At 37.5% G+C, this 27,798-nt stretch overlaps 2 protein-coding genes across 2 annotated transcripts in view; one reads left to right on the top strand and one right to left on the bottom strand.

The window, feature by feature from the left end:
* The window catches only part of LOC103037853 (glutamate-rich protein 3), a 42,760-nt gene extending 34,960 nt beyond the window's left edge, over positions 1-7,800 (bottom strand). The window contains exon 1 of the mRNA XM_049470801.1: positions 7,685-7,800. The gene's annotated coding sequence lies outside the window, so the exon portion shown is untranslated. The remainder of the gene's footprint in view (positions 1-7,684) is intronic.
* On the top strand, positions 1,633-24,101 carry LOC111191759 (kelch-like protein 20). The gene is made up of 8 exons (XM_049470803.1): positions 1,633-1,727; positions 2,928-3,076; positions 7,744-7,927; positions 15,697-15,840; positions 17,475-17,608; positions 19,840-20,051; positions 22,281-22,387; positions 22,627-24,101. The coding sequence occupies exons 1-8, from the start codon at positions 1,705-1,707 to the stop codon at positions 22,703-22,705; spliced, it is 1,032 nt and encodes a 343-aa protein (XP_049326760.1). The 5' UTR covers positions 1,633-1,704; the 3' UTR covers positions 22,706-24,101.
* Positions 24,102-27,798: the final 3,697 nt, after the last annotated feature.

The following is a 27,798-nucleotide window of genomic DNA, read 5'->3' as shown; positions in this document are numbered from 1 at the left end:
AAATCTTAATAGTGGACACTCAGCAGGTTAGAACACAAAATATTAATGTACTAAGTTTTACACCTACATTGCTGTAGGTGTAATATTAAAATAAATACATATACATAAAAATAAATATCTTAAATTGTAATGTATGGGTTTAATTCCTCTTTTGATTTGTTTCTTACATAACTATTTATTTCTGCATTCATTTATTTTCCAATTTATTTATTTCTGCATTCATTTATTTTCAGATTTATTTATTTCCTGATTTATTTATTTCCCAATTTATTTATTTCTGTTTTTCCTTTTCCTTATATTATAATAAAGGGGCTGTCCAGCAATAATGTCAAGGTGTCTTAGCATTCCTATTGGTTGATCGATGTCAGATAACCTAGATTGATTGTACATGTCTTGCCCCTTTGGTGGTAACTTTGGTAACGTAGAAGATTATTATAAAACACGCCCCTTCATTATCATATAAGGTCAAGGAAATACAGAAATAAATAAATCGGAAAATAATTGAATGCAGAAATAAATACATTGGGAAATAAATTAAAAATTAAAAAATGTTAATAAAGAAACCCATAAATAACAAACAATGAAGACATTTATTTTTATAGATATGTATTTATTTTTATATTAATTATAATTATTCTGTACTGTTTTAATAACCATATTACTTTTGTTGAGTGATTTGCTTACGTTTTTATTTATTTATTTTTAATTTTGTCAGTTTTGGTCCTCCATAATACTTTTCCCGAGGTTGCGATAGCAAAGACACACTCGCCTATGGATCACTAAAATAGGTCCCAGTGCGTACATAACCAAACCCACTTTTAATTAATTTAGCTGAGCTGCTAGTGAAACCAAACAAATCCATATATTGTGTGGACTTCACAAAGAAGCTGTCAATCAAACCTTTCACCTTCTAACTGCATTCTTTGACCAGAAAACCACCAAAGTACTGACCAACAGCACATTCTGATTATTGACTTCCACACAGTATTTACTGTATGTTCATTTAAATGTAATTCTAAAGTTAAATATTGTTGTTTACAGGCAGAACCACACTTCCTAACTGCTGGGATAAAGTTTAAAAACCATTATCTGTCATCTGTCATCCACGGCTTAGTGCGCCAAAACAAGCAGGCAAGCAAACTGATGCCATCAGCTGTGGAGATGCTGGATTATGAAGGCAGCACTGGCAGGCATATCTGTACTTCTAATGTTTCTTCAGCTGACTCAAACGCTGAGACGTGACAGAGGGAAACACCAGTTGATCCCAACCGGCCCACACCCACGCACATTCCCACACACACATACACATACAGTGTTTGTATTACTGTCTTTGCGAGGCCCTTACGTTTGCTTCAGTACTGCTGTAGCTGAATTATATTGTTGTGTCTAAGCCTACCAGAGTCATAACCTTACTCTAATGGAGTTGTTCGCTCTTGATTTTATTCGTTTCAAACAGAAGCATCACTATTCGTACAACAGAATTTGTTCATGAATTCGATCAAGCTGGGGCTGTTTGGTCCCTATATAGAACAAAATACATGGTCAAGTCCCCCCCCCTTCCCCAAACACACACCCACTTGAAGATGCTGGCTGTTGCCATACAGAACAGGGTGTGTTCCTGACTCACAGATATATATATAAGGAGCAGCATTAGCATCAGTCAGCAGTGACAGGAGAATTCTGAGGAACCGTGCAGAAGGAAGGATGGGGATTTACTGTGAACAGGGGTAAATACTACCATTGGTGTTAGTCAGGAACTGTGTATTACTGTGTATGATTAGATGTGGCTGTTTACCATTATAACTTTAATTACACTGTGCTGTGTGGACAAGGAGAGGAGATGCCTTCCTGCAACTGACAGTTTATTGCAGAGTTATGTTGATGATGAGCACATTTAAATATGTACAATACATAGGTGTCATTTTAACAATGATCTCTATGCACACAGAAGACTAGTTGAGTTTGTTAGTTATGGCTTTCTAGATGAATAGCTGAAAACATTTGAGTTAAATCTTACGCTACATCACTATCTGAGTTCACTTGAGGTAATGCCTTCTAGAAAAGTGGTCTAATTTATTTGTGTTGATACTTTCTAAGCAAACACCTAAGTCTGAGTTAATGCGAGTTAAAGTTTTCTAGAATAATGGCTGAACTTAAACTGACAGCTAAATTAATTTAACTTGATGTTTTCTTGGAGAAAATCTGAGTTCGTTTGAGTTAAAGTTCTTTTTATTGAATTCTTTAAGTTAATTTTTGCTAGGAGAATTACTGAGATTATTTAAATTAATTATTTCTAGGTGGACAGTTGTGTTTGAGTTCATGACTTTTAAGAGAAAACCTGCATTCATTTGAGTTAAAGCTTTTTAAATGTATAGTTGGGTTGGATTTCATGTTCTCTATAGGAACAGCTTTTTTCTAGAACAGCTTAGATTGTTTGAGTTAATGGTAAGGGAACAGCTTAGTTAAATTAAGTTAATTCTGGTTAGAGAATAGCTGAGTTTATTTGAATGAATGCTTTCTAGGAGAACCTTGGTTAATTTGAGTAATTAGCTATTAGGGAACTATTTGAGATAAGTCTGTGTTTTTATGAGAATTGCTCTTTTAATTTGAGTTATTGTTAAGGGAATAGTTGATACTGATAAGTAGATGCTTACTAGACAAATACCTGAATTTGAGTTATTGCTTTCTAAGGGAATACCTGGGGATGAGCTAGTGCTTACTATGACAATACCTGGATTTGAGTTATTGCTTTCTAAGGGAATACCCAAGGATGAGTCAGTTCTTATTAGAAGAACACCTGAATTTGAGTTATTGCTTTCTAAAAGAATACCCGCGTATGAATTACTGCTTCATAGATACATGAGTATGCATGTTAAAGACTTATTTGAGTTTAACTCATCGATGCTTGTGTTAAATGTCAACCTCAGACCACCCCTGGTCGAGCCCAAGAGTGATGTCACCTTCATGAAGCAAAAACAGAGCCTGCACAGTCCTCGGGGAGTGAGAGGTCAGCGTGGTACCCAGCACCAACGATCAGGACAGCTCAACCAGCAGCTCACGGACACAATGTTCTTAGGTCAGTGTTATGTTTGTGTAAAGGAAATGCAGAACAAACAGAAAGCCACAGTGATCGATTTGTGAAGTCTCTTGAGCTTTAGATTGGTCGATTATGTGCATAAATAGTAGAACATACAGATTTGTTTACACAGGAGGACTTCTGTCCAAAACGTCCAGCCTTTATGAAAACTGAGTCCATAAAATCTCTTATATACTGCAGCAGTGCCAGAGATCAAATCTTTTATAAACTAAATTCCAACCAGTTTTAAGTATAAAGTTACTCATTTTTTATTAAGTATTTCAAATGAAATTAGATATACTACATACATGGCATGTATGTCCAAATGTCTGTGGATACCCCTTCTATTTAATGCATTTAGTTACTAGTAAGTTGCACAATACAGCTGATACAGATTTACAATTGCACACACGGAGCTTATCTAATCCATTTAGTAGATCATAAAAAATGTCACCAATAGCATAGGACTCTCTGGGGCAGATGCCTAAAGCTAAGCGTGGGCTAGAAGGGTATGAAGCTTAGAGAAGCACAGAGCTTTGAAGCAGGAATGAAGGTGCTCTAAAGCTACTCTTCCCTGGAAAGTGGAGACAGTTGCTCCAACAAAAGCAAGAGAAACTTTTTATACCCTTGATTTTGGTAGAAACAATGAATGAGTAGATGCCCCAACACTTTTGCTCACACCGTGTATAATATAACCCACCTATATTAGGAAGAGGAATGTCAAAGACACGTAAGAAAAGTAAGAGTAGTGTCCAAAATTGATCCAAAGAAAATGGGTCCCTTAATATCCTGGACTGGTAGACCATGATAAGAGTTTCCATCAGATAAACAGCACTTTAAGCTTTCATCATTGAGAGAGAGGAGAGGAGAGGAGAGAAAATCAATCTCCACACTACTAAAGATCTAAAAAGTTCAAGAGGTGTTTCTATCAACCCTTTCACTGAGAGAGGACCGCTCAACACAGTGAGTCTAAAAATATGTGGAGCTAAAGAACTCTTAAAGGGAATTCATGATCCTACTATGAAAATAACACAAAGAATAATTTTGTGGTAAGATAAAAAATAATAATAATTTCTTTGATTTTACCAAATTGAAAACCTCTGGAATATAATCAAGAAAAATATGGATGATCACAAGCCATCAAACCAACTGAACTGCTTAAATTTTTGCACCAGGAGTGGCATAAAGTTACCCAAAAGCAGTGTTTAAGATTGGTGGAGGAGAACATGCCAAGATGCAAGAAAACTGTGATTGAAAATCAGGGTTATTTCACCAAATATTAATTTCTGAACTCTTAAGACTTTATGAATATGAACTTGTTTTCTCTGAATTATTTGAGGTCTAAAAGCTCTGCATCTTTTTTGTTATGTCAGCCATTTCTCATTTTCTGCAAATAAATGCTCTAAATGACAATATTTTTATTCGGAATTTGGAAGAATTAATTAATTATTTAATTAATTAATTTTATTCAAACATATACCTATAAATAGCAAAATCAGAGAAACTGATTCAGAAACTGAAGTGATCTCTTAATTTTTTGCAGAGCTGTATAGTGATCCCTACACTTGGCGGCTTATTTTTAATTAAAGGAATCATGTACTAACCTCAGGAAATGCTGAGTAGTGAAAAAAAAAATAATTCTGCAGAAAGATATGACCTCAAAAAGCACACAGCGCAGAAGATCAAGGTATTCTTCTCAAATAAAGAGCATGCTGGGGTTCCCAGAACAACGCGCTGACTCCCCACAGAGACCAGACCTAAATACAATTAAAGGTGGTTGAGAGTTCCTGGAAGGTGAGAACTTGTTAATGAAGTTCTTTGCACAAAATCACTCTCATGTAAAAAGATCGCACCAGCTCTACTATAGTTGAAAAGTTACTTTATTTCAGTAATTGAGTTAAAAAATATGAAACCCATATATTGTATAGATGAATTACACACAGAGTGATCAATTTTAAGTGTTTATTTATTTTATTGTGAATGATGTATGGCTTACAACCAATGAAAACTTAAAAATCAGTGTTTTAAAAATGTTTAGTATTATATAAGAACAATTGATACTTTTGGCAGTATGGGCAGTGTGCCAAGTCCTGCTGGAAAATGAAAGTTGTATAAAAGTTAGGAACTTTTTCTGGGAAAACACTAAACAGACTTTGGAATTGATATAACATTAAGCCATCACTGATTGTGGAAACTTCACACTAGGCCTCAAGCAGTTTGGACTGTGTGTCTCTACACTCTTCCTCCTGACTCTGCTCCCTTGATTTACAAATGAAATGTAAAATTTATTGATGGTCAGTGATGGTTTGGAGAGTCATGTCATTTGCTGGTGATGGTACACTGTGTTATATCAAGTCCAAAGTCAGTGCATTAACTGCATTAACTGTTAAATAATTCAATATTTTTGTTATAATAATTTTGTTAAATTTGTATATTCAAAATGCCTGTAAATGTGTTTATATACACATAATTAAAATTCATATTGTTGCTGTTCAATGAAAAACAAGTATATATATTTTTTGTCGATTTTTAGTTTTCTAAATAAATTGAACACAAACTATCCCTTACACTGCGTCACATTTTCTTGATTAATGGACCAATGGTAATTTTCTAAAATGAACACTTTTTTTACATTTTACATGACTTCCATTAAAGATGAATAAGTTTTTTATCTCTTCTGTAAATTTGCTGTTTTTGTTTTTTGTTGACATTAGATAGTGATTATATACAAAGTATTATCCTGAGTTCAGCATTTTCACACTACATGCTCGTATAGCATCTGTAGCACTGTCCCCTCAGTGCTCTGAGCTGTAATCCGTATTTATCAGCTATTAATGAAGGTGAGGTTAGGTTAGATTAGGATCTGTGCTCTTTAAAGCTGGAGTCAGATCAGTGTGAGAGAGTGCGTGTAAAAGGGCAGACTGAGAACAGGCCCAGCAACACAGCCATAAATTCTCAGCAGCTGTGAGATGAGCGCTGGTATTTTTGGAACTCGTTTCATATTAATTCAGCTCTGAAAGCTTCAGCCTCCTGTGTCTTACTGGCAGTAAATTTCTGTGGTGATGTCACTTTCAATCACTTCATGACAGAGATGTCAGAAGCTCCTGGGGATGAAAGTGTCAAGATTTGTATTTGTAATTTAGCGCTGTTATTATACACTGATTATGGTACAGATAAGATTCAGACAGTTCCAGTTAGGTGAGTGATAGCTTGCTCAGACATCTACCTGTCTCTTATCCCAAGTGTGGATTATCAGTAAGACATGATTGAAGTGCCCGAGGTTTAGTTTTACAGACAATTTAGACAAGTTTAGTTTAGAAAATGACATTGCATTAATCAGATGCAGCTGATCTGTTATAATATGGCTGCTTCACACTATTATTTCAAAATGCCAATATTTGAAGGGGACATACTATGCAAAACTCACTTTTTGCGTGCTTCTGTATTTCCACTTGGGTCTCAACTGCTCCTATAAAAATTCCAAGCTCAAAAAGAAATCCATCCATCCATTGTTACTGTCATTCTGCTGCATTATGCACATGCCCACAAAGCACAACAAAAAGAAAGACAACTTGCCAAATTGACAATATTCTAAATTCAACATACAAAAAAGTGTCAAGTACAGTGCTGGGAGATGCAGCCCACATACAGTATGATGGTCACAGGGTGCAGAAAAAGTTACTTAGTCTGCTCACTAAACTGCAGTGTGAAACCAAAACTCTGGGACTGTAACATTACGCCAGTCGCACTGTTTTTGTCGTTCACACTGCCCACGCAAAAAAAAAAAAACTAATCTGTGTCTTATTTGGATCAGTTTTAGTGCGAACACAGCGTTAGTTGATTGAATAATGACACAACTGTATTAGGACATCTGCTCATTCATTGTTTCCTTTAAAATCAAGTTTATTAAAACGAGTTTATTCTGCTTTTGTTGGAATACCTGTCTCTACTCTACAGAAAAGTCTTTCTAATAGATTCTTCAGCATTGTTGTGCAGATTTTTCTATACTCACAAAACGTCCAATTCTCTCAATAATCCCAAAAGTAGTAATAGAGCACCATTATTCCAGAAAACACTATTGGCAATGCTTGTCAGCATATACTAGGTAAGATATTTGTGTGCATCTTTGTCAGTAATGAACGAAAAGTTAAATAATTGAAGTGTCTAAAAACATTTGGACACAGTGTAATTAGGTTGTGGGAAAATTATGTATTCATGTTTTTGTATTTTGGCCTCTGCTTAAAGAATGAATGTTAAAAGGTTAAACTGAGTTTTAAATTATTTTAATTTGATGATTGTTTGTGTGTGTTGGTTATTGTGGTTTTCTTTTGTGGAATTAAAAATTATCCTTCACATTTTGTCATTTTGTCATTAGTTTTGCCACTAATTTACTTGAAGAGAAATAAAAAAGGGTTCTATATATTACAAGAAAATGTTCAAACTCTCTTTGATGCTATATTGAAAAGAATTATTCTAAAAGATTCTTCAGTACAATGTTTTTTTTTGTTGCATCTAAAAAAAAACATTTAATGAGTCAAAGTAACCTGTTTTAGATTTAAGAACCCTTAATACTCCCTTTTAACCTTTTTTTTTTTAATCAAAACTCACCCTTTTGATGTCATGACACTGGTTTCCATGCTTCCCTCCCTCTCTTGGCTTCATGACAGTTGGTGGCTGGACCTCAAAGAACCCCTCATGCCCAGTTGAACGATTCTGCCCCCTTTATAATGAATGGAAGCTCATGGCTCCCATGCGCAGTCAGCGTGGAGATGTGGGCGTCTGCAGCCTGGCCGGGATGATCTACGTGGTTGGAGGGAGAGATGATCTCACCTGTTTGAGCAGCGTGGAAAAGTAAGGGTGAGATCGATGCCAACAAAAAGATTCCCTTGATTAATTACACCAAATAAGTTTAAATAAAGATATGATCAGAGCAAACAAAGCCAGACTGTGACAGCTGAAATTGAGGTATAAGCTCAGGATAATTCTGGTGTGAAATGGACTTGGGGCGTAGTGAAACATGATAACGAGCACAAACTTTAGGCAAGAGCCCACCTCCATTCACCCCAGCATTCCTAAATACTGTGCTTTTAGCTGATGCTCTCAACAGGCTCACAATGCTAGAGACCCAGCTGGCATTGGTGTTAATTTTGAAAAGTGAATCAACGTTGATATGGCAACATTGTTTCAACGTTTAAAAACATTTAATAAACCAAAGGTCACTAAAACTAGAAAATTCTATGGTTAACAGAGTGTTAACAATAAACGTACATCACTGTAGTAAAGCTGAGTATAAAGAATGTGTTAAGTTACCCATTACTACCAATTTGATCTCTAAAGATTTGATCTCAAAAACACAACAGTAAAACAACCAGAACATGAACATTCCCCCAGGCATGGTGAAGAATTGGTGCCAAATTAAAAAGCAATTACTGCAAATGAAATAAAACCACTTTTTCATCCTTCATCCAACCGCTTTTTAAAACTGTATGGTGATGAAATGTAAAATGCTAATTCAAAAGGCAGAAGGTTAAGGACGTTATGTTGCTTCAACGTTAAAAGTTTAAAGCTTGCTCAACCATTCAATATTAAATGTTGTTTCAAGCTTTTTTTTAATGTTGAAACAACAGCAGACACTACTTCAACCATATTTCAACCACATTTTAACGTTGAAGGTCGGTTGTGTGCCAGCTGGGGATAGGGGCATAGGGATGACCATGCAAAGAAAATACTATTTTAAACACCATAAACAAGCTCAAAGTAGCTCCACACTTTATTGGTAGAATTCTGAGGGCCCTGACATCTAGAATGAGGAACTGAGAACTTAAAACTGTACAGATAGTTTATTAAAAACACTGTTTATACACACAGTACCTAGTAGGGGTGGGCGATATGGTTCTAAAATAATATCACGATATTTCAGGGTAGTTTTGCGATAACGATAAACTTGGCGATAAAGGAAAACAGAAAAATAGTTAATTAATTTCAGGAATATAGTATAAGAGTATAACAGCATAATCGTAATGTGGCAAAATAAATAATATAGCATAAAATAATATAGTGCAGCAAATAATATTACAGAATATTTAGTGCATGCATATAAACTGCAAACTAAAACAATTATACAATAAATTCACATAAAGCTTCACAGTAAATAATAGACTACTTTTAAGACACAACAGCCCTATTATCACGATATGGATTTTTAATATAATGATATTTCTGTGTCACGATATATTGTATACGATATAATATTGCCCACCCCGAATACCTAGAGGCAGTTCACCAGAAGCGCTGCCATCTTGAAATCAAGCCACGAGGAGCCTACTGACTTTTAGACCAGTATTCTACATACCTGTTTTAAAATACTCCTCGACCCAAACAGTACACTGAAAAACACAAGAGTTAAGGAGTCGACTCTTCAATGAAGCATTCAGACTCTCAGAACTGACCACAGGAGTTAAAAGGAATCGATTCGCCTGAACCGCGGTTTGTTTGAGAGCAGTGAGGACGCGGACAGGACTACGGCCAGAGCGGCGACGAGGAGCTCCCTCAGTTACGGTGAGTAATCTCGCTATTTCAGCCAGTAAAAGAGCCTTTATTTTATTTAAATCTCACTAAAAGTTAAAACTGTGCTGGTTATTGGTTTTGTCAGCGCTCTGAGTTACTACACCCTGTAACTCAAGCAGCCAGTTAGATAAACTAACGCAAAGCTAACTAGCTAATAGCTTGGTTAGCTAGTTAGCTAACCTCCCGCAGAGAGGACGGCTAACTAGTTAGCGTTAGCTAGAGAACCTATTATTAGCCTTTCCAAAGATTCTAAGCTTACTGTAAATAAACGGAAATGCTTTACTCACCCAAATAAACAGTTTTCAGGAGATGAATGTGTGAAACGTTACATTTCCATTCAGGGCTCGTTTAACTTTTAAAGAAAATAGTTTTTGTAGAATTATCGTTTTAGTTAACGTTACTCAAGCGCCCCCTTCTGTGAGAGTTTGAGTCTATCCCTGTAAAACTTAGTTTACGCTGCTTATCCTAACTCACCCTATACTAAAGTAATTCACTATAGTGAGTCAGTGTAAATTCAGTTAAGAGGGATTAACACTATTTAACATCTCACTCAGTAGCTAACCTGGCTAGATAAATTAAGCCGCCGAACGCTAGCTCGACTGAATTGTGTGGCCCAAACCCGCTTCAGTTCAGATATAAAGAAACCCGTTTTATTGTGTTTAATAAAGTGTATAGGTTAATAATGTGTAAAGATGTAAAGTGGGAACAATGTTATAAAACTAAACTATCGTATTGTTTTCTCACTAATTGAAGTTCATTAGTGCACACGACTCACTCAATCACTTTCCTCGTCGTCCACTAAGAAATGGCCGTAGACCTGGGAGTCGGTTCATGAGTCGGTTCATCGGTTCATTCTACGGCCATTCCTTAGTGGATGACGGTATTGTAGGAAAGTGATTCAGTGAGTCGTGTGCACTAATGGACTTCAGTTAGTAAGAAAACGTTAAACGGAGACTTTTTTTTTCTTCTATTACAGGCGGTTTCCTTTTTTAAAAGTTTAAAGTAATCTTTCCCCTTTATTAAAAATATTTATTTTTTCCTCCCTTGTATTCAATTCCTTTTTTTGTTTGTTTGTTTTTTTGTTTGTTTTAAGGCGATAGTTTATTTTTAGGGGCAATTCCTCACTTTTCTTTAAAGGCAATAGATTTTTTTGAGCGATTCTTCTCTTCTGTCTAAAGGAGATATCTTCTGTCCCTCCGTTCTATGTAGAATTCCTTTTTCTTCTTTTCTTTGTTTCTTTTATTTAATAATGTCTTTTGTCCTTCCCTTCCCTAAAAGGCGTTTTTTGTTTGTTTTTTTGAGCAATTTTTTTTAGCAATTTATTTTTTATTAAAGAGGTCTTTATATTCCTCCCTTATATTCAAATTGATACCTTTTTAATATAAGGTGCTGTCTTTTTTCCACCCTTGTGTTCAAAGGCGATTCTTTTCTTCTTGAGTGATTCTTTTCTTCTATTTAAAGGTGATAAATTTTTTTGAGCGATGTCTTTTGTCCTTCCCTTGTATTAAAATGCGTTTGATTCCTATTATTTTGGAGTGATTCCTCTCTTCTATTAAAACGTGATTTTCTCCTTTTTAAGCAATTCTTTTCCATTAAAAAGCGATTTTCTCTTTTTTTAAGCAATTCTTTTCTATTAAAAGGCGATTTTCTCTTTTTTGAGCAAATATTCTCTTCTACTAAAAGGCAAATACATTTTTTAAAGGTGGATTCTTCACTTCTATGAAAAGAAGCCTTTTCGTCCTCCCTTGTATTAATAGGCAATACCTTTTTTGAGCAATTCCTCTTTTCTATTTAAAGGAGATGTCTTTGTCCCTCCCTTGTATTAAAAAGCGATTGATTCCTTTTTTTTTTTTTGAGTGATTCCTCTTTTCTATTACAAGATGATTTCTTTTTTAAGGGGGATACTTCACTTCTATTTTTACCTTCCTGTAGTAATAGGCAATTTCTTTTTATTTTTGAGTGATTCCTCTGTTTTATTTAAAGGCATTTATGTATTATTATTTTTTATTACTCTCTTCTTTTTAAAGGTGATTGTTTCTTTGTTTTTAAGGGTGATTATTTTTTATTTTTCAGGCAGATCTTGTACAGCTGTGCCAGCACTGTGGAATCTGCTCCAACTGGACTGTTGTTCTAATGAAGCTCCACTGTCTAAAGCAACACAAAGACTCATCTCTACCCAGCATCTACTTGTGCTACATCTTCTCATTAATGCTGTTATCTGATCAGTCAACTGAGTGTCAGCAGAGCACAAGTTCATGCAGATACAGGCCAGCAGCGTCAGGTAATGTAGAGTCAGAATTATTTTTTTATTGGTATGTTAGTATAAGTACATTGACCAGATCTGTACTGGGTGTAATTTATTAAAGGTAAGGAATAAATCCTGTTTTGTACAATTAAGTTTTCTTTTTGCTTTATTTCTTATATACAATCATATTTCAGTTCTGTCAACTTGCAAGTTTTTTAGTACCTTAAAATCAGGATGCATTTCTAAGTACCTGAGTTTATACACCTGTTGCAATACACTGAATAAAACACATGAATTCATTGATTGAGATGTGCTCTACTTTTGTCCACATACTGTGTGCATGTGTGTGTGTTTTTCCATGTTACGGGCCATATACAATCTGCTTTATCAAATGATCTGTAATGGTTCTGTTATAAAAGACAACACACACATTCTTTCTTTTTCCGCTCTGGCAGAGAGAATAGATAGGCCATTCATTAGGTATCACAGTGCTGGCAGATACAGGGCTGGTGTTTTGTGCATTGATGTATTGCTGTGTTGAGTTTTTCATTAGAATCACGCTCAACTCATTTATTTCAGTCGAACAGAGCTGATTGCTGTTGTGTCGTCGGGCTCCGGCTACAGCACAGAGCAAATTGAGCTTGACAGGTATTGCAGTGGGTTTGTTTGTGATTAGTTTAGAATGTCTGCTTATTTATTGTCTTATCCACTGTAGCACATCAGTATGAGGAAGTCTGAGAAATGATAAAACATTACCACCAAAGTATTTGGACTTATCAAGCATTTTGTTAGCTAAAAATGTCTTTAAAATATTGATGCTCCACTGACTTGTAATGGGGAGAATAGCACCTCCATCTCTGTCAAATCATGCACAAATTCATAACTCGTAGGTCATATTTGTGTAAAACCTTTTTATATTACTCTGCTGCCTCATCCACATCCTTGTTTTACATTTACTTTTACTAGATGCAACTTCTGTATTTCTCATCTTGTAAAATGCATGTAGAAAGTGTGTCCTTCAGTGATGACTTAAAGTATGAATTCCACTTTCTGGCTGTAGAGGAAGCCCAGAAGCAAGACATGCAGTTTTTAATAGTAAGCTATACAAGCTGTAGGTTAGATAATGGTCTTAAAAATAAAGTGAATTTAAATTTCATACATCATTAACTCCGAGCCATTCCTTTCTCAGCTGAAATCCCTCAGCAGTTCTGAAGGGTGTGATGTTTGAGATGAGGGTTAATGACAGTTTGAACATTAAGCAGCAGGACACAACAGACTGTGTACAGTCAATCTGGAGCACTCAGCAGAGCTCCAGACTGGGTTTTATGAGCTGATAAGGACTAGCATTTGTGTGTGTTTGTGTGTTAGCGCGCCTGTGTGTATTTGTGTGTCTGCTCTCCCATGGATGTGATTTACTGTCAGCACACTTCCTGGGGCTTCGGGTTTATAATTGAAAGTCCATTGCCAGATCCTTTGTACAGGCGCATACACACACACACGCATAATCACAGAACTGCCTGCCTGCTCTGCCTGACCATCAGCACACTGTTGCTATTTTCTCAGAACAGTGCACATATATAAGTGTACATAGACATTCATTAATGTATATATAATAATGCATACTTTCTGTGGATGGATAGTGATGTTTATATTGGATTGTATGTATTTACTGAACTCCACAACTCTTTACAGAACTGCAAAAATCTGTGCCTTCTATAAATAAATGCTATAAAATTAATTTCCAGTAATGTTAATGCAGGTAGATACAGAATCACTCCACTACAGTTGCTATAGTCTATAAATATTTATGTATCAGCATCAAGCATCACTACCAGCAGGTATACATGACTAACACTTGATATCGGCTTCAGCACACAATTCCCATATTGGCTATACAGCTCTGGAAACAATGGAGAGACCACTTCAGTTTCTTAGTCAGTTTCTCTGATCTTTGTATTTATAGGTATATTGTTGTTTTATTCTATAAACTATGGACAGTATTTCTCCCAAATTCCAAATAAAAATATTGCCATTTAGAGCATTTATTTGCAGAAAATGAGAAATGACTAAAATAACAATAAAGTTCAGAAATCAATATTTGGTGGAATAACCCTGTTTTTTAATCACAGTTCACACATTTTATCAGGTTCTCCTCCACCAGTCTTACACACTGCTTTTGGATAACTTTGCCACTCCTGGTCCAAAAATCAAGCAGTTCAGCTTGGTTTGGTGGCTTGTGATCATCCATCTTCCTTGTGATTTTATTCCAAAGGTTTTCAATTTGATAAAATCAAAGAAACTCATCACCACGGATGGACCAAAAACTGAGACATCTGTGCTGCTAGGCTGCTCCTTTTATCATGAAATAAATTATTAAATTAAAGAATGACAAGTTAAATTACATTTTGCTCGTATTTTTGTCATCTTACATTAATAGGAACATTCCAGAGCAAAGCAAAGTGTTAATGTTTGAAGTGCCGTGAATATGTATTAATATGTGCGCACACACACACATACACGTTACCCATCTTCTCAGCCTCTTGCTGCTCAGACAGAGCTCTGCTGGTTCTGTGTCTGGAGCTGATGAGAGAATAATCTAATCATCCAGTAATATCGTCCTGCTCTTCTCTCTGATTGTGGGTCATGTTTCTGCCACTGCAGAACTGGAGCAAAACAAAAACCTGTTGATAGACAAAACTCAACCCACTGCTTTAGGCTGTTAGTCATAATTATGAGATACTAAGTCATTATTACGAGATACTGAGTCATAATTGAGTTACTGAGTCATAATTACAAGATGCTAAATAATAATTATGAGAAACTTAAGTCATTATTTTAAGACATTAAGTCATAATTGAGATATGGAGTCATAATTATGAGATACTAAGTCATAATTATGAGAAACTAAGTCATTATTTTAAGATATTAAGTCATAATTAAGATACTGAGTCATAATTATGAGATACTAAATCAATTATGAGAAACTAAATAATTATTTTGAAATATTAAGTCATAATTATGAGATACTAAGTCAATATTTTGAGATATTAAGTCATAATTATGAGAAGCTATCAGTTATGAAATGCTAAGCCATAGTTATGAGATACTTAATCAAGATTAAAAGATGCTAAGTCATAATTATCAGAGACTAAGTCATTATTTTGAGATATTAGGTCATAAAAATGAGATGCTAAGTCATAATTACAAGATGCTAGGTCATAATTATGAGATGTTAAGTCATTGTTTTGAGATACTAAGTCATAATTACAAAATGCTAAGTCATAATTATGAGATAATTAGTCAATTATGAGATGCTAAATCACGATAATGAGATACTAAGCTATTATTTTGAGAAGTGAATATGAGGTCCTTAGTTATAATTACAAAACACTGTCATAGTTATGAGATGCTTAGTCATTATTTTGAAATATTAAGTCATAAGTATGAGATATTAAGTCAAAATTTTGATATATTAAGTGTGGGGAAGACTTAATTATGACTTGACTGTGGAAAGTCTTAATTATGACTTATGTCACACTTATGACTTTTTACTGAAGTAGCCTTGCCATGAGCACAATGGCCAGTGTTCAGCTTTACTCACAAGATCTAACACCAGGCACGGGCATTAATGTGCGTTTGTTTTAGTATCAAACATTCAACTGAAAAAAAAAACGACGTCTAAGTTCTGCCATATCTGGTCTGATTTTATTCATTTGTGTTCATTAAAATGATGTACGGTACTGTGCAAACATTAGATTTTTAGAATGAAGGGAAAAAACATGTCAACACGGCTCTCGATGTGTTCCAGGTATGACCCTAATACAAACGAGTGGAGCAGCGAGGTGGCCTCCCTGAGCAGCCCCCGGAGCGGAGTGTGTGTAGTGGAGATGGATGGCTACATGTATGCCCTCGGGGGACATGACGGCACTGTCTGCACCAGCACTGTGGAAAGGTGGGCTGCCTAACTGTGCCTGACATCTGCCCCTGACACTCCAACCTGCTGTGAATGTTTAACGTTGTTAAATTATGCCTATAAAGCTGATGAGGCCCCCGAGGGCCTGAAAATGAGCGCGTATTGTATCATATTACACACAGAACAGATAAGCTGAAAGTGCTTTATGGGGACATTTTGTGCATCAAAACATCATATAGACTACAGGTGGAGTGTATTTTTGGTACTGTGGCATATCATTAAAAATGTACAAAAGAAAACAGAAAGAGAGAGAGAGAATATAATATCGACAAGTTGCCAAACAGCTGCCCAATGTCAGGTGTTGGCTAAAGGGATATAATGCTCCCAGCATTCATAGCATTGAGCTGTGTTGTAGTGAAACTGTTCTTTGCAATGTTTTAGAATTCCATCATATTTAGATGTGTGCAGCAGCAGCATTGTAGTCCCACAGTAAACATACATAAACTAATATATGAAGTAGAAACCTGAAAAACAGTAGTTAAATTGATAGAAAACTAATAGTTTTAAACTGTCTAAAACCAGTTTAAACTCCACAAAAGCATTCTGAAAGTTCCTTACTATTCCATTCCACCTAAAAAACAGGCTTTCCAAGTCTCCCGGAATGTGTTTCTGTTTCTGAAACGCCTCACATGCACACACTGATATCTGTATAAACGTCGCCTTCTTCAACAACAAATCACAAAAAACGTCATATTTGAGAGACGACTCATAGCGTTATAAAGAGAAATAGATGCGTTTGTTAGCAGCATATGTGGAGCATCTTTTGCTGGAGTGGAGAGAGAACAGCTGGTCTAAAGTACATCCTCAAGTCGAGGAGGTAAAAAAAAAAAAAAAAAAGGCCAGGCGGTTTGCTTTTGCTGTTTTTCCAGCTATAGCTGCACAGCTGCACCAAGAAATGTGTGAGTACAAGAGAGAAGAACGTAGCGCATGCGTAAAAGCAACAACACGCATTCATTCCGAATTGACCGGTTATATTCATGTCACACACACGTCTGTGGATTGGATACGTATCTGATTTAGGACCATATATAAAATTGACTCGTATCTGATTTGAGAAATCAGATTTGGCACGTTCACACAGTAATGAAAAAATCAGATATGAGCCACAGTAAGCAAAAAAATCAGGTTTAAGTCACTTTAGCCTGGTAATGTGACTGTAGCCTAAAAGAATACATTCAGGTTTTTGATAATATGCAGTGTTTTCTTAAATCCAGGGTTTTTTTTTATGATTCCAATTCCATTATTCTGTCCGTGTTCTCTGCACTGCAGAAGCCTTAATTCCAGTGGTGGTCAGGTGGTGGTTATTGTGCTCGCAGGTTGATGGGTTATGCAAGGCACTTAATTCTCTCTGCTTGAGGGGCACTGAAGCATGGCTGGTGCTGTGCTCTGATCCTTGCTTCCTAAGCTAGGATATCTGGAATGAACGGTTTTGCTGTTCTGTATAGGAGTATAATAATAAAATGATACATAAATAAAATTTCACAAACATGATATATGCATTTCTTCCCTTTTTTGATTTTCTAGCCAATTTTCCATCTCAGAAAACACAATTCACTAGTACTAGTTCTTTACCTTGCCAGTTTGACCAATGGGAAATCTCCTTTTCCCTCCAGGTATGATCCAGAAATAAGCAGCTGGACTAAACTGACCCCCATGCGCCAGCCTCGGTCAGGGGCCACCGCCGCCGTGCTGGACGGCTACCTGTATGTGATGGGAGGCACAGATGGAGACATGGCCCTGTGTTCAGGTGGGTCCTCCTGAGAGCCATGAGGCACTGAAGTATCTGAGTGGTACTGCTACACTGTTTACTTACACCCAGAACATAATCATCACCCAGCGCTCAGTAATCAGCTCTGGCCTTCCACTTGTATAATGTCTGCATCAGCACCGACGCCATGTTCTCTTTTAATGGTATACAGTACATCCACCTACACACTCCATCAGACCACAGCGCTCATAAACACACACACAGCACTAACATTGACCCTCTAATACATAAATGGAACGTCCAAGAATAGCTTAAAAAAAGAATTCTGCTGCCGTGTCTGTGAGAAGGCAGACTGGAGGAAACTCCCATGACCTTTCTCCAGAGTTCACGGGGTCTAGCTGAGGCGTGCTTATATAAAATAGAAGAAAAATAGAAGAAATAAAAGCAATAGAAGGATGTATAAGAATAAGGCTGAAGAATATTGTGGTCAGTATCTACTCAGTTATACTCATCGGCCACTTTATGGGAAATTATTACACTTACTGGTTAGTTTATTAGAAACAGCTACCTGCATACTTGTATGCACTCGCCACTGGCCACTTTATTTGAAACACCTACCTTGTGCTTCTACTTATTGGCCACTTTTTTTTGGAAACACTTACCTTTCATGTTCTCTCTCTGGTCACTTAGAATTAGAAACACCATCTTTGCAAATTCTCTTATTAGATACACTTACTTTATAAATTTTCTGTCTGACCATATTATTAGAAACACCTACTTTGCAAATCTTCTAGCTGGCCACATTATCAGAAACACTAACTTTGCACATTCCTTCGCTGGACACTTTTTTAAAATCACTCTCTGGTTACATTATTAGAAACATCTACCTTGTGATTTCACTTACTGGCCATTTTATAAGAAACACCATCTTTGCACATCCTTTAGCTGGCCACATTATTAGAAACATATACCGATACGTTGTACATCCTTTTGATGGCCACATTATCAGAAACAGCTACTTTGCACATCCTGTAGCTGGCCACATTATTAGAAACAGCTACTTTGTACATTTTCTTGCTGGCCACATTATTAGAAACACTTACCGATACTTTGTACATCCTCTAGTTGGCCACATTATTAGAAACAGCTACTTTGCACATACTCTTGCTGGCCCCTTTATTAAAAACACCTACCTTGTGCTTCCAATTACTGGCCACATTATTAGAAACACCCACCTTGTGATTCCAATCACTGGCCACATTATTAGAAACATCAAATTTTCACGTCCCCTAGCTGGCCACATTATTAGAAACACTTACATTGCACATTCTCTAGCTGGCCACATTATTAGAAACCGATACTTTGCACATCCTCTAGTTGGCCAGTTTATTAGAAACACCTATCTGTGTACTTGTAAGCACTCATCATTTTATCAGAAATATCTACCTTTCACTTACACACAGATTTTGACCACATTATTAGAAAAACTACAATGTATTCAACTTACTGGACATTTTATTAGATCCCCCCCTTTTTGTACATCATCACCCTGGCCACTTTATTAGAAACGATTACCTAATGCTTCCACTTATTGGCCACTTTATTTGAAACATTCACTCTGTTCCTATAGCCTGGTCAGCTTTCTTATTTATAGTCTGGCTGTATGGGAACATAATTATGGACTGTAGCCCATTTTTTGTCATAAGCAGTTCATCAGCCTCCCTCCATCCCATTCATCACTGGTCAAGCAGACCTGACTGGAAGATGACTAACACATCTTGTGCATTAGAAACACCCATCTGTGGGTACATCTTCTGGCCACTTTATAAGCAATGCCAGAAATGCAATTCCAGTTGGCCAGTTTATTAGGACATCCACTCACTGGCCACGGCTTAGTCTTATCAGCTCACTGGCCACCTAACTTAAAACCACTATGTACTTTTGTCTATAGGCCAATTTATTTGAAACATGTTCTCTTGGTCACTTTATTCAAAACACCCACTGTATACATCTTCTCACTGGCTATTATATTTAAACACCTCGCCAGTTTATTTGAAACACCCGCCTTTTGCTTCTACTTTAGTTGCTTTTACTGGCTACTTTTGTTGAAAACACCCAGTTAAACTTCCACAAACAAGTGTGTGTGCGCTTTTCAATCAGTGACCACTTTATTAGAAACAACCACTTAGTGGCCATTCAATTTGTCGGACACTTGATTATATTTTTAATATTTGACATAAATTATTGCAAATTTGTGTTGTGATCTCCAGTGGAGCGCTTTAACCCATTGGACGGGACGTGGCAGACCTGTGCCCCAATGGGCACCCCCAGAGAGCGGGCAGGGTGCGCCGTGTATCTGGGATGCCTGTATGTGGCGGGGGGCCGGGATGAGCTCATGCTGGAGCTCAGCACTGTGGAGAAGTTTGACCCCCACACCCTCCACTGGACACCTGTCCCACGCATGAGGAACAAGCGTCACCAAGTGAGTCGTCAACAGCAGCTGGTCTTGGCAGGGTTTCAGCTCCCACCTCCATAAAGTCTGAACACACACATATTACTGTTTAACAGTTTAAAAACACCGTTTTATCATTCAATTATTTAAAATATTAAATAAAACACATTAACTATTGAACATTTACATAACCTAAATGAATTTGGGTCAATTACTGCTTTTTCAAAACTACAATTAAATATAATATAATATATATTGATCACTGAACATTTGTAACGTCCCAAGCAGACAAGCATTTACCTCAGCAGTGCTAGCTACTATTCTAAGCATTAATGTACCTCATAAATGCTACTGTAGTGCCACATTTAACTCTGCAGTGCAACCTTAGTCACAAATTTACTGCAACAATAATATTGTTATTGCTTTATTTTATTGAATTGAAGAAAGTAGAATATAAAAATAACCTGACTTCTCCTAATAGCTTTTAGCTTATATTTTTAGTTGCCAAATATTCTGTGCATTCCTAATTGAAATGATGTTAATATTAAAGTGTGTTTAGAAATTAAAATGTTTAAAGTTAATGAATACTATATATTTACTAGCAGACCATTGACCTCCTTCCATTTAATAAATTCTGCTAAAAAAAAAAAAAAAAAAAAAAAACATAGACCTACATGAGACTCGGGTCAAAATGCCCAATCCCAAACATCAGCTTGAAGATTATAAAGCCTTTCTGAGTGATGGAGCTTCACCCACTACCTCTGGGATGAGCTGGAGTGACGTTTATGATCCAGAACTAAATATCCATTATCAGTTCCTGACCTCAATCTAGGCTGAAGTCTTCCTGGAGGAGTAGATTTTATTTTCTGCAGCAAAAGGGGGACAAGCTCCCTATTATTACCCTTGATTTCAGATCTCACACTGGATGAGGATTGTTTGGACATACTGGGCCAGATTCATTACTTAAAGTGTGAAGCACGGTAATAAATCCTATTCATAAAACGATGCTGGCAGTTACCAGCATCAGTGAAAGTCCTTAGTGAAAAGCCAAACAAAACTAACATGCTAATGAACTCATGCATATTAATGAGCAGTGCTCAGCATCTGTTTGAATGTCAAAACAACATGAAAATCTCAGAATCACAGATAGATTAAAGATCCACTATATGCCCAAATGTCTAATAAATTCACTCAGCTTTACCTTTAGGTTGCACTAATTGCTGACACAGATGTGCAAATGCACACACATATAGTTTGTCTAGTCCCTTAAAAAAGAGGTATTGCCAATAGAATGGGACTCTATGGGGGAAGATGAATATGAACATGAACCTGTTGGCCCCATGAAAAATGTGAGGCATGGGCTAGATGCATTGAGCTGTGGAGCAGATGGGACTGTGCTCTCTAAAATGAAGTATAAAGACAGACAGATCGACAGAAAGATTGACAGAGCTGCTGTAGACTAACTTGGACTTTATAGATATCCTAAGCTGGTGACTTAAAATCTTCTTTTAAATGCGGCTAAAACTAAGCCCTTCTTTAATCTGATTGGCCGAAACATGGTTAGAGCCATGGGAAAGGTATCTGATATTGAACTATGTATTAATACTTTACTACAAGGTGTTTTTGTGTTTGCTGTGGTGCTCAAACCAAGCAGATCAAACTGTGCTTTTATTTTAAACCCTTTTCTCCATAATTTAATAATTTCTAATTCCCAACCTTGTGAGACACAGATGGCTGTGGCATCACAATCCTTTTTAAGTAAAAAAAAGCATATTTCCATAATGCTATATGCATTTCTCGTCTAAAAAATCTGACGTTTTATGAATAAATTGGCTTTACCTGTGTGACATTAGCAGCTGCCAGTGACCCAGTTCTACTTGCAACTATACCACTTCCAACACTGCCTCCACCATGTTTTATAGATGGAGAGGTTTGATTTAGATCAAGAACTTTTTTTATCTACTTCTTTAAATTAATCTGGTTTAATCTGGACCTTTCTGTACACAAGTTTCTCAGAGTAAAAGATCTGCATTTAAATTCACGCCCCCACACTAAAAAGCTAGAGCACATAATTGATATAATTTGTCATTTATGTAAAGTGATTCCGCACTTGAGATGTGCTTGAGACATTGCAGTTTCTGTATTGCTTGCCGCTTCAGTCGCTGTGCTGTGTTTAGTGCAGGTTGTCACTAGTTTGATGTGTTTGGGGTGTTGAGTCAGCGGTTAATGCAGGACTGTGATAAATGTGACCTTGTGTAGGCGTCGCTGCTGGTGTTTGGTGAAAGGCTGTTGGCAGTAGGAGGCTGGGACGGCACGTCCAATCTCCGAACCATCGAGACCTATAATCCTGACGCTAACGGCTGGAGGTGAGAGCTAACCTTTTTTCCTTCCATTTATTCAGCTGTCAATTTTCTCTCCATCTCATGCAGTGAGTCAATTGTCCATTCATCTTCCGCTCATCTGTTTTGCCTCCTCTGTCTTTCCATCTGTCAATCAATCAGTCCAAGCCACCTATTCTGCTGGCTATTTCTCTTGTTTTTCTCTTAATTTCTCCCAGTAATTTGTTTTTGCTCCCTCCGTGTTTTCTTTCTCTCGTTCTCTACAGACATTTTGGATCTGTGAAGGTTTCTCATCCAGGAGGACAGTGTGTTTTGGTGAAAACCACTCAAAAGGATGTTTTATGACTTTGTATATACTTACTAATGTTTTTTTTAGAGACAGTCTGTATTTGATAGTATGTTATTACTTGATTGTATTGATCTTGTTTAAAGGCACTTATTAATGAATCACTTACATATACACTTCATAATCAAAGCTTATAACAGATTTCTGCAATTATCTAATTACTCAAGTTGTCGTATAAATAGCATATTCCAGTGTCTGCACACAGGGCTATTTCACAAGGCATGTGGAGGCCCCAAGCAAATGATTTGAAAGTAAAAAATAATGTCAGTCAGTCAATAGCTTTATTCATTCTAGAGATAAAGACAGTGAACAGCTGGTGTACATGAAAACTGCTGAACATGTTCCAGTCTGGTTGTATGCTTTCAGAAGCTAAAGGGATGCTGCATTGACTGTCATAGAATGTAAACGGCTTCTCACACAGTTTGTTGTTGCATTCAGTTCATTACAAGTGGTTGTCTGGGGACCCCAGGCATTTGATTGGTTTGCCTGTCCTGTTGCAATGGGCCTGTCTACACAGTCTGTGCATGCATAAAAAAAAACATTGTAGGGGAAATAAGTAAGCATCTGTTGACACAAGTTTGAGTTTTCTGTGATGTTTATTTCTAGTCTTATTCTGCAAGATTGGCTGGTTTGAAAGCAAAACTCTGATTCATTGATCCACTTATGTAAACAATGGGAGTTTTCCATTATCTGATTACATAAGCTCAAGTAAACAGGTTGACTGCATTAGTGTCAAACTCAAGTGTTGCAGAAATCGGATTATAAAGTGCACTTACCTACTTCGTTGTATCCTAACTTATTGTGAATTATTAAAATAAAGTATAATATAATCTGAAAAACACAGCATTTTGTTCAAAACATTACAGCGTCATATCTACACATTATTTTTTATTTAATATTAAAATTAATATTGTAATGGAATATAACCATGATATTTTTTCTTTACAGCTCTGGCCAGACTATTAAACTACAATTCAAACTTAATTCACAATAAAAGTTAGACATAAAGTTAAAGAGGACACATTATAGCTCTTCTTACACACGTTAGAATAGATCTTTGGCCTATAATGTACAAAACATGTTTATGAAGTTCTTTGCACCAAATTACTTTCACATAAAAAAAGATCTGTTTGCCACTTTCAGTTCCTTTCAGAATGAGCCATTTAAGGGCTCTGTCACTTTTATGCAAACAAGCTGTTGCTGGATGAGAATGTATACACTGAGAGTTTACCACATGATAGTGTTAGCTTGTTCTAAATGGCGGAACATAAACTAGTTAAAGCTAGTTCATGCTTACCTGTGATAGAATCACAAAATTCTCTTTTAGGTTGTACAGATGTGTAATGTATGCTTTCGGAATTTGCTGTTATTTAAATAAACCAATTTTTTGATCGATCAGTGAAATGTTTTCTTTGACACTGGCTGCAATACAAGCCCAAAGCATGGTCAACCCGCTCCTATATTTAACAGTTATGCACATTCTGCAACTTTTGTTCTTTAAATATCCAAACCTATTTACTTATAGCAGCTAATTTAACAGGACTTGCTTTTTGATGATCACATGTGCAAAAAATAAATACGACGTAATTCTTTCTTCCTGTACTTAGGAAGGAACCTACTCCGGTTGTAAACTGTTCCTGGGGTATCCCAGATTGTGTATATAGAGGTGAATGGAGTATAGTGGGGCATTATAAGAATAAACAAGATATTAAATAATAGATGTTTTAATCAAACACTACCTTATTTGTGCAAGAGAGCCCAAACGACAAGGGGAGGAAAAGGGAGGGGAATGCGGCCTGAGGGGTGCCCACGTATGATCATGAATCATCAAAACAATCCATCATAAACAGAAAAGAAAAACACCATCCACATTCTGTCTGATTGAAACATCGAGAGGGAAATGATCTATTCACTGTTCTCCAGTCAAGGATCCCCACAACTGAGGTTACAGGAAAAGAAAATGGGTGGAGTCTGAAGAAAAAATAACAATATCTTCTAGCATGGGAACAGTCATGCCATATTTCCACATCTTCGTCAAGGTCAAGATGAAAATAGATTGTGATTCTCGTCACAGTGTGGAGAATTTTACTGAGCAACCCTCAGCTGGGCCATTATTCCCTGGCATCACGGAGAGGCCTGACAGCTGTAAATCCAAATCTCGGACATGAACAGTTTCTTCGTCACCAGGAGAAGGCTTACCCTGCCTGTGATTGATAATAGATTGAATCCAGGTAAGTTCATATATTTTTAAATGTATATCTTCCTTGAAGAATGTTTACGGGTTCTTTAGTTTAAAACTGCGGAGAAACCTCTTAAGGTACTGTGAGGAACCTTAATGAGTTTCTCCACAGTTTGAAGTCATAAAAGGTGCCTAAAATGGTTCTTTGTTGGGATGGTGTTGATTCTTTTGGCCCAAAGTTATAGGAAATCAAATGTGGAATTTGGCCAAGATGTTTCCAAGATATTGTCAGTTTTGATTTTCTGGAGTCTTAGTTCTCAAAGTAGGGTTAAGAGACCTCCATCAGTCAATGATTTATACGCAGGTTTTAAAAAAATTAAATAATGCAGAGTGGTTTTATGTGGTTTGCTCTGTTGGGGTGATACAATAGAAAATCCATTATTGATTCCTTTGGCTCTTGGTTAGCAAAACTGATTGGGCCCCCAGGGTTCTTTTCACAGATTTTTAGGAGAATCCCACTTTGATTCTATAGATACACTAGTCCATGCCGTTCAGTATAGCCAGACGACATAAAAGAGAACAAAATCATCCAGAAGGGTTTGAAAGGAAATGTTCTTTTCTAGTGTCAGAATAGTTCACACTTGTAGTGACAGGAATCAAATATATGAAGGGTTTAGAGTTGGTACATATGATATTAATCTAATACAATCACTGTCAAATTCAGCAAATGTTTGCTAGTTCTGCTGTAAAAACTGTGTTTGTAGCTATGCCTCTGTAAACGGGACTCAAGGTGGCTTGGACCAAGAAACACCTTTCTCTTGTTTTGCCAGTAAGTTCACATATAAACAATCAATCCCCAGAATTGTATACAGCACCTCTATTGCTATGCTTCTAAAAGCTCCCTCACTGAAAGCTGTTACATGAAATGTTTATGAACATGTTGCCTGATGCCTTGAAGACGAAGCTTTGGCCTAATTCCTGGTGCAGAGGTGTGCAGTACTTTCAGGGTACTATAAGGCAACATATGAACAGGTTATATTTAATATAACCTTTTGAAAAAGCACAATATCTGGTTTCTCTGGTTCTCTGGAACACTCTGCGCAGAGTCAACCCACGAAAAGCTGCAGGACCAGACAACATCCCCGGCAGAGTGCGCAGACCAGCTGACAGATGTTCTCACGGACATTTTCAACATCTCCCTGTGCAGCGCCACTGTCCCAACGTGCCTCAAGTCCACCACCATCGTTCCCGTGCCGAAGAAGTCCACAGTGTCCTGCCTCAATGACTACCGTCCCGTTGCACTTACACCCATCATCATGAAGTGCTTCGAGAGGCTAGTCATGAGGAACATCAAGACACGACTGCCCTCTTCACTGGACCCCCTGCAGTTTGCGTATCGTCCCAATCGCTCCACGGACGATGCCATCACCACCACCCTTCATCTCTCCCTCACCCACCTGGAGAAGAAGGACACTTACATCAGAATGCTGTTTATAGACTTCAGTTCAGCATTCAACACCATCATCCCACAGAACCTCATCAGGAAGCTAAGCTCGCTCGGCCTCAACACCCCCCTCTGCAACTGGATCCTGGACTTTCTGACGGGGAGACCCCAGTCAGTCCGGTTCGGGGGCAGCACCTCCAGCACCATCACACTGAACACTGGGGCCCCCCAGGGCAGTGTCCTGAGTCCTCTGCTGTTCACCCTGCTGACTCATGACTGTGCTGCAAAACACAGTTCTAACAGCTTTATCAAGTTCGCCGATGATACAACCGTACTGGGTCTCATCACCAAAGGCGACGAGTCAGCATACAGAGAGGAGGTGCAGTGGCTGACAGACTGGTGTACAGTCAACAACCTTCACCTGAATGTGGACAAGACAAAGGAAATGGTTGTTGACTTCAGAAGAGCACAACACACCCACTCTCCACTCAACATCGACGGGTCCTCTGTGGAGATTGTTAAGAGCACCAAGTTCCTTGGTGTCCACTTAGCAGATAACCTCACCTGGACCCTGAACACCAGCTCTACAGCCAAGAAAGCCCAGCAGCGTCTCTACTTCCTCCGGAAGCTGAGAAAGGCCCGTCTCCCTTCACCCATCCTCACACTCTTCTATAGAGGGACCATTGAGAGCATCCTGAGCAGCTGCATCACTGCCTGGTTTGGGACCTGCACCGTCTCTGACCGCAAGACCCTCCAGCGTATTGTGAGGACAGCTGAGAGGATCATCGGCGTCTCTCTCCCCTCCATCACAGACATTTACACCACCCGCAGCATCCGCAAAGCAACCAGCATTGTGAATGACCCCACCCATCCCTCACACAAACTGTTCTCCCTCCTGCCTTCGGGAAGAAGGTACCGCAGCATCCGGTCCAGCACGACCAGATTCTGCAACAGCTTCTACCCCCAAGCCATCAGACTCCTCAACTGCAGAGACTGAACTGATGTTTTTTCTGTACATGCACACACTGTCACTCTTACCCCAGAAAATGGAAAGCACTAAAAACCCTCCTACCTCACTGGACTCTATTGCACACTGTGTAATAGAGGTAATTACTACCTCACTGGTCTTTTTTGCACACTGCATAATTTGCACACTGTCTTGTTATTTATTATTCTTTGTCTGTATTGTGTTGTATTGTCTGTCTGCACTTTTGTACTGTTGCACTATTGTTCTGTCTACACTGTGTTTATTTGCACCATGGTCCCTGAGGAACGTTGTTTCGTTTCACTGTGTACTCTGTATATAGCTGAAATGACAATAAAAACCACTTTGACTTTGACATCAGGATTCAGTCTCAGTAGGTTTCTATAGAACAGAGTGTTTTAAACCAAACCACTCTAAAAGACTTTGTTCAAATTCGAACAATTCAATAATGACACAAAATCTTTGGAATTTTTGGTGAAATTTC

Source organism: Astyanax mexicanus, chromosome 22 (assembly GCF_023375975.1).
Source record: "Astyanax mexicanus isolate ESR-SI-001 chromosome 22, AstMex3_surface, whole genome shotgun sequence".
NCBI lineage: Eukaryota > Metazoa > Chordata > Actinopteri > Characiformes > Acestrorhamphidae > Astyanax > Astyanax mexicanus.
Note: the sequence above shows the minus strand (reverse complement) of the source record. Positions and strands in the feature narration are given on the sequence as shown.

Bases quoted from the DNA above. Each gene is read 5' to 3' on its own strand.
- LOC111191759 (XM_049470803.1), top strand. From the start codon at position 1,705: ATGGGGATTTACTGTGAACAGGG. The intron at 1,728-2,927 runs GTAAATACTACC...TGTCAACCTCAG, and splicing joins GGGATTTACTGTGAACAGGG to ACCACCCCTGGTCGAGCCCA. The intron at 7,928-15,696 runs GTAAGGGTGAGA...GATGTGTTCCAG, and splicing joins TGTTTGAGCAGCGTGGAAAA to GTATGACCCTAATACAAACG.